General features: G+C 48.1%; 2 protein-coding genes across 2 annotated transcripts; both read left to right on the top strand.

The window, feature by feature from the left end:
• Window positions 1–1675: 1675 nt before the first annotated feature.
• On the top strand, window positions 1676–2122 carry LOC147493872 (uncharacterized). Its single transcript, XM_086567967.1, has one exon. The coding sequence runs from the start codon at window positions 1676–1678 to the stop codon at window positions 2120–2122; it is 447 nt and encodes a 148-aa protein (XP_086424093.1).
• Window positions 2123–3681: 1559 nt separating this feature from the next.
• On the top strand, window positions 3682–4188 carry LOC147493871 (uncharacterized). Its single transcript, XM_086567966.1, has one exon. It carries the CDS (start codon window positions 3682–3684, stop codon window positions 4186–4188), a length of 507 nt encoding a protein of 168 aa, XP_086424092.1.
• The last annotated feature ends 3950 nt before the right edge of the window (window positions 4189–8138 follow it).

Genomic DNA, 8138 nt, shown 5'->3' with positions numbered 1-8138 from the left:
GTTTCTCACCACACTCTGTCAAAGCTTGACTCTCAACTACAAGAATGGTGTACTCATGGGATTGCGTGCTAGGCAAAAACTCTTCACCGTGAGGGTTGAAAAAATTATAGAGGGTCTTTGAGGCAATTGTCTCAAGTGCAAATTCGAGGTTCCTCTGAAATGGTGAGTGTAGTAACCAGGTAAAGAGAAGTGGGTTAAGACAGCAGGACTCAGAAATGGGAGCAACATACCCATGGACGTTGGGGCATAGGGGATCTTGACCGCGGAACCCTAGACCGCGACGTGGCATATGTACGGCGGAATGAGCAACCACGAGATGAGGAGACAGGTGGACGACCTAGATGAGAGAAAGAAAGATATAAGAAGAAGAAGAGAGGAGAAAAAGAAAGGAGGCTGCATTGTGAGAAGAAGGAGAGAAAAGAAAAGGGAAATAGGGAGCTAGAGAGGTTGAGAGAAATTAGGTTCATACATTTGGTGCCATCTGTGGGGAAGACAAAAGCGAGTGAACAATGACACCAAAGAGAAAAGTAGGCAGACCTAAGAACGTGGCGGCGCAGAATCCAGCGCCGGATCTGACCCCGGAGGGTGTGATTGATGAAGAGGGAGACTGAAGAAAGGAGCAAGAGGCAGAGGAAACACTGCTGAAGCGGGAAGAGATTGAGAGACTAAGATAGGAGAATGACGAGTTGAGAAGAGAGAATGAGAGGGTGGGGGAAGAGACTAGGGAGGAAGAGAACGAGGGATCTGAAAACGACGGATCGGAAAACGAGGAGGCTCAGCCAAATCTTGTTGAAAACCTAATAGCTGGTCTAACAATGGAGCAAGTCCAAGAAATGATAGACAATGATAGGGAGGCAAACAGGCAACAAGCAAAGGGCTACGGAGGAGCGGCCAAATAGGTGGTGGCTGGGTTGAACCGCAATCTACTGGCAGATGACATTTGGGCTTCGGAGGTCCCAAAGTGGTTCACTCAGCCTAGGTTCGAGAGATACGATGGCAAAGGAGACCCAGCGGATCACATTCATCATTTCCGATAACAGATGCCTCAGGAGGCATGGTATGACGACCTGCGATGTATGATGTTCCCAACTAGTCTGAAAGGAGGAGCGTCAGACTGGTATTATAGATTGTTAGCAGGGAGCATAAAGAATTTCCACGAGTTAGAGCAGGCTTTCATAGATCATTTCATATATCAGAAGAGGTGGGTGGTAGATATCGCGGCTTTATTCAATGTGCGACAGAGATCCGCGGAGTCTATCAGGGAATTTCTATGTCGGTTCAAGGCAGAGACGCTAAAAGTTGAAAATCTGGATGAGAGGACGGCGGTAATAGCATTCGAGAGGGGCTTGCGTCCGGGAACAGGGGTGCATCAGTCCGTGGCAAAGAGTGAGATTGCGAACTTACACAAGCTATATCCCAGAATGAGGAATGCGTACCACCTCAGGGAAGGATATTGGGGACCATTAATGTGATCTACAGTGGGGAGGTTCTGAGCAACAACGCTTATAGAGACAAGATAAGGCGAACCGCGAGTATCCAGCAAATCAATGAGAGAACAAGTAGGCCACGACAAAGTGAGAGTTTGGCGACAGAAAAAGACAGAATCATATTTAGTAGCGCGGACCTCCGTGCAGTGGATTCGCCACATGAAGATGCCCTGGTCATTACCGTAGCAATGGGGAATTATATGGTGAAAAGGGTATTGATTGATTGTGGTAGTGCAGTGGATTTGCTATTCAGAGGTGCTTTGGAAGAAATGAGGGTCGACCCCAAACAGCTGAGACCTTTGCGAACCAACTTATACGGATTCAACGGGAGTATGACCGAGCCCATGGGGGAGTTCTTGTTGCCTGTGACAACGGGTTCAGTGACGGTCTTCACTCGATTCATGGTGGTCAATTCAGCATTGCAGTACAACACGATTTTAGGAAGGTGGTGGATTCATGAGATGAAAGCGGTCCCCTCGACGTACTACCAGGTGATACAATTTCTTGCACCAACCGGCATGTATGAGGTATATGACGATCAGGTATCTGCCAAGAACAGCCATCGGGGAACAGTGAAGAGATTGATCAGCGGACCAGATGGGGAGACGACCAATACTAGAAAGAGGCAGGCATAGAAATTACAGTGTTCCTCGGGGGAGAAAAGGTCAGAGTCCTCGGCGGCTCCGAAGACACTCGATGAGGTGGAAGTGGTAAATATTGGAAAGGGGGAAGAAGAGAAGTTCACGTCGATAGGATCTAGTTTGCCAGAAGAATGGAAGGATAAGTTGGTATAGTTCTTGTCCGAGAATAAAGATGTTTTCGCTTGGGCGATTGAGGATGTTACAGGGTTGGACCTTGAGTTCGCGTGTCACCATTTGCACATAAGGGAAGACGCTAAACCCGTGAGACAAAGGATGCGCGGCATTAGACCTAAATATGTCGAGGGAATCTGTAAAGAAGTTGCGAGGTTAAAGAGCGCGGAATCATCCGAGAAGTGGAGTTCATAGACTGGTTGTCTAACATAGTCGCGGTGCCAAAGAAGAACGGCAAAGTTCGGATGTGTGTTGATTTTACTGATGTGAACCTCAAGTGTCCAAAAGACAGTTATCCCATGCCGCGAGTAGATGAGTTGGTGGACAGGACGACGGGTTTCAAGATATTTTCATTCATGGATGCATCGATGGGCTACAACCAGGTTGCCATGTATGGGCCCAATCAAGAGAAGACCGCATTTGTGGTGGAAGGCGGTATATACTGCTATATGAGGATGCCGTTTGGTTTGAAAAATGCCGGGCTACATTTTAGAGATTGGGTGAGAAAATGTTTGAAAGCAAAATCAGGAGGGGAATCGAGATTTATATAGATTACATGGTGGAAAAGAGTATGTCGGAAGAGGAGCATATAGAGGGTTTAAGGGAGACCTTCGGGATACTTCGGAAATACAACTTGAAGTTGAACCCTGAGAAGTGTACATTCGGAGTGACCACGAGAAAGTTTCTGGGGTATATCGTTACTCATAGGGGAATAGAGGCGAACCCCGAACAGATAAGGGCGTTAGTGGAGATGCCGTCTCCACAGAATGTGAAGGAAGTACAGTGGTTGGCAGGTAGGGTAGCGGCACTAAATAGGTTCATCTCCAAGTCATCCGATAAATGTAGACCGCTGTACAGGTTGTTAAGGAGTACACCGGATTTTGTGTGGATGGCAGTATGTGAGGAGGCGTTTCAAGAATTGAAAAGGTACTTGGGCAAAGCGCCTCTATTGTCTTGACCTGAACAAGGGGAAAAATTGTATTTGTATTTGGGTGCCACAAATTATGCAGTTAGCTCCGTACTAGTCCGAGTAGTAGACAAAGTAGAGAGGCCGGTGTATTTTCAGAGCAAGACATTGCTGGATGCAGAGACGCGGTATAGCAGGATAGAAAGGTACGCCTTGGCATTGATTTTTTCAGCCTTGAAGCTGAAACCTTACTTTGAGGCGCATGTGATAGTGGTGGTGACAAATTTGCATTTGAAGTAAGCGTTGAGGGCAGAAAAGTCGGGCAGGATGGTAAAATGGGCAGTGATGCTAAGTTCTTATGAGATACAGTATCAAGTGAGGACCGCTGGAAAAGGCACATGCAATAGCTGAGTTTCTGGCGGAGTTCCCCACAGAGGATCCTACTTAGGGAGAAGAGATGGTTATGGAGCCAAAAATGGAGGGGGAACCTGACGTCCTAGACCCGTGGGACAAGAGGAACGGGTGGAGAGTGTTTGCAGATGGATCTGCTACGGATGCAGGCATCGGTATAGGGGTAGTATTGGTTACACCCAACAACGACAGAATAGAGCAAACCATGAAGTTAGGATTCACAGCGTCCAATAATGAGACAGAGTATGAAGCTGTGATAGCGGGGTTGAGAATGGCCGAGGATTTGAGAGTGAAGGAATTGACAGTATTTTTCGATTCGAATTTGGTGGTATGTCAAGCGAATGGAGGGTTCACGGCCAGATGCGCCCGAATGGCGAGATATTTAGAAGTGCTACACCGAAGAGCTGCAAAGTTTGCGAAAATCCGATTCGCCCACTTGGGCTGCGGTGAGAATAAACATGCTGACACCCTGGCGTACATAACAGCAGCAATTCCTAGTTCAGAAGCAAGGACGATATTAGTGGAAAGGTTAGAGAGACCAAGCACGGAAGATGCGGTAGAGGTTTGTTAGGTCGCGGAAGAGAGTGGGAGTTGGATGGAACCAATTAAAGGCTTTTTGTTGGGAGAGGAAGTGATAGACAAAAAGGAAAGAATAAGGTTAGAACAGACTGCAAAGAGATACGTCTTGTTGGAAGGAAAATTGTACCGGAAGAATTTTAATGGACCATTGCTAAAATGTTTGGGTCCGCGGCTGTCAAACGAGGTGTTGGCCAAATTACACGAGGGAGATTGTGGGAGCTATTAGGCAGGAAGAACTACAACATATCGTTTATTGACACAAGGGTATTTTTGGCCCCATATGAAAAGGGATGTAGTAGAGTTTGCGAAGAGATGTGATAAATGTCAGAGGTTTGCCCAGTTGATCTTTGCCCTCACAGAGCCTTTGCACAATGTTTCGAGCCCTTGGCCGTTCGCTATGTGGGCAATGAATATAGTGGGGCCGCTGCCTATGGCTAGCGGCAAACGGAGATTCATGCTCGTAGCTACTGATTATTTCACGAAATGGATTGAGGTCGTACCCTTGCAGCAGGTGAAAGAGACGCAAGTGATCAAGTTCTTGTGGGAGAATATTATATGCAGATTTGGATTGCCATATGCCATCATAGCGGACAATGGGACCCAGTTCACCGGGGCGAAGGTGGCCGACTTCTTGCAAGCTTATGGGGTGAAACATGGGTTCTCGGCCCCCTACAATCCGGAGGACAATGGGCAGGTGGAGTCATCCAACAAAACTATTATGAACAACCTGAAGAAGAAGTTGGAGGCGAGGAAGGGGGCATGGGTAGACGAGTTAAATCATGTACTCTAGGCCTATCGAACCACTCCGCGGACGACTACCCAAGAGACGCTGTTCTCATTGGCTTATGGCGTGGAGGCCATGATACCTATGGAGATGGTGGCGGCTACGACACGGACAAAGGATGTGGAGGAGGGTTCAAAACAAGAGGGTTAAGTCACGAAAATTCTGAATGGGGGAGCAGGTACTCCGTCGAGTGACTCCTAGCACAAAGAAGGAGAACGACGGGAAGCTGGGCCCAAACTGGGAGGGACTGTACACCGTAGTAGATGTGGGAGGGGCAGGCTCCTACAAGTTGCAAACAAAGGAGGGAAAAGTGATAGAGAAACCCTGAAATGTGAGAATGCTCAAAAATTTTACTCTTGAATGTAATGAAAATCCAGAGCAAGGATATGTAGCTGTATGTAAATATATAATACAATGACACTTTTGAGATAAGAGCATCAGTAGTAATAGCAGGAGTCCCAAACAGAGAGAGATGGTGATGGGGATGAACCTTTCACCAACATATCGCCAGAGGAGCCTGGGGCAAAGGGAGTTGCCCCAACAGGCTTTCAGTGGCTGTAAAGCCCGCGTAGTGGGATGAGCCCTTCGCGGGTGAGAGACGCAAATCACACCTGGGACACGGGATCCAGGTGTAGAGAGGGACAACGGAGGGGATGAGCCCTTCGCTGATATAATCTTAGAGTTGAGCCTGGGGCAAGATGAGTTGTCACAGGTAGTGAATGGGAGCTACGGATCCGCAGAGTGGGATGAGCCCTTCGCAGACGAGAGAGACAAATTACACATGGGGCATTGAACCCAAAAAGCAGTGAAAGACCACGGAAGGGGATGAGACCTTTGCGGACAGTGTGCGCAGTTTATATGTGGGGCATGGAGTATGGTCTCCTTATGACTAGGCAACTGGGTGATGAGACCTATTAGCTAAGTCAATAAAACAAAATTTAAACAGAGAGAAATAGAGACAGGGAGAACCAAGAGATAAGCACACATCGCAGAATAAACAAGCAATGGGATCCAAAGATAGGGAGATAGGACATACAGGGAGCAAAATCAAACATCATATTAAAGAAAACCGGCACGCGAGTTCAAGTGGTAGTCTGAGTAAATAGTAACATATCATAAGTTTCAAAGACATCAAAATACACAAGAGTAGTCCCCACTACATCTCAGTAATAGTTTCATCAACAATTATCGCTTCGGAAGCTTCTGCTAGGGGCGCTACGGTCGTGTCAACTGGGGGTGCTATCAGGGTTGGAGAGCCCCCTGCCGCAGTATCATCGGGAGCAACCTCCGTGTTGGTGGTCCGGTCCTCCGCGAACACTAGCGTTTCAATCACAGGGGGAGCCAACCTTTCTGGAAGGAGACGACCCTCTTGCATAAGTCGGGCATGCTCCTCCTCAATTTTCTGGGACACTCTCTTTTCAGCCAACATCTTGAAACGTTCGCGGAGAGTTTCCATGTCCGCCTCCGGCTACAACAATAACGCGGCTGTAGCCTCCTGATGTTTTTTAGTAAGCTCAGCAATAGCGTCCTGATGCTGGGTAGTGAGGGTATCAAGGGCAGTTTGATGTTGCTGGAGGAGCGCGGTCTTCTGATTGCTCAGACGTTCATTAGCCGAATTTATGTATCGCAGATGGGAGTCTTCCGCGGCCCGAGCTCATCCTGGGCCTGGACTTTGGCCAAGTTAGCAGCCGCCAGATCTGATTGAAGACCGGCACAGGTAGCCTTGAGTCCATCAGTGGCGTTTACTTCTTTCTCCAGAGAGGCCAACTTCGTCTTGGCGCTAAAAAGGCCGCGGATCATGAAAAAGACATCCAAGCTTACCTATAACCAGAAGGAGAGAATAAAAAATTAAAAAAAAAAAAAAGCAAAGGATAGTGTACCCCTTCCCAGTTGGTATATAAAGAGGTGCGGTATTGATCAAAGGAACCCCATTGCATAGGCTATATCCTTGGGCAGATGCGCGTTATAGAACAACGACGAGGCCACCGTGGCGTTGTCCAAAGCAGAGTCAGCGGTGGTAAGTCGGCGGTTACGCACCTTGAAGACAGGGCGGAAGTCCTCTGCAGGGGTAAGTTCAGAGGCCGGAGCTGCAGGGGGAGCCGGTTCTTTACTAGGTCGGTGCGTGCGAGGGGAAGAGACCGCGGAGGGAAGATGAGTGATGATAGGGGGAGATCTTTCAGATTCAGTGGTCCGCGGCCTCTTAGCGGAAGGATTCTCAGGGGCAGTCCTTGCCTTGGCAGGGGGAACCTCCCTCACTTCATCCTCGTTAGAATCATCACTCTCGAACAAATTTTGTTTGTGGATGTCCATGTCAGCAAGAGGGGAGTTGGCGGAGGTGTATTAGTCATCCCAAGTGGAGATAGAACGGTAGGTTGGGACAATTTCAGGAATGGGAGAGTGGGTTAGATCGCGAGATTCAGAACGGGCGGTGGAGTGCGAAGCGGTATGGGTATGTGGACGGCGGGAAGGACGTGTGCGGGTCGTCTTCTTGGGGGGAGGAGAGTCTCTGGGATTTCTTTCCTTCGGAGGGGGAGGACAGTAAAAGGGAGCTGTGAGGTCGCCGATCTTGTGTAGAGCGGGATTGTGCAACAAGGGAGTAGTAGTGGTGGAATGGATACCTAAGCGATCAGCTTGAGCAGATCCTAGTTCGCGGAGATTTTGGAAAATAGGACAAGAAACACCAGAGTAGATGTGAGACTTGGAGTCTGACCGCCAACCTGCAGAACAAAGATGAATCACGGTTAGTGGATAATGGAGATATCACGGCTAGAGAGATTGGATAAGAATAGATACTCACCACATGATATGAAGGCGAGGTGATTCAGAGTTAAATCTGATGGAATATCCGTGGACAGAAATTGGCCGGATATGTATAGAGGGTAATGATGCCACACTTTATCCGAGGTGGTGACACGGAGTAATAAGGATGATTTCTGAGGATGTACACAAAAGGATTGGTATCCCGCACCTACATCCTTGGTACTTTTCTTAATGAAAAAGTGAGAGAAGATATCACGGCTCATGATCTTGGGGTCACCGGTTTTGTTATAGGAGTTCGCGGCATACATGTGTCGCCATAAATTCCCTATGCCTTGACAGGGTGGAATGTTGAAATGATTACACACCTCCACGTCCAGGAGAGTGAAGGGTAGTTGCAG

The sequence above is a fragment of the Coptis chinensis genome, chromosome 6 (genome assembly GCF_015680905.1).
Source record: "Coptis chinensis isolate HL-2020 chromosome 6, ASM1568090v1, whole genome shotgun sequence".
NCBI lineage: Eukaryota > Viridiplantae > Streptophyta > Magnoliopsida > Ranunculales > Ranunculaceae > Coptis > Coptis chinensis.
Note: the sequence above shows the minus strand (reverse complement) of the source record. Positions and strands in the feature narration are given on the sequence as shown.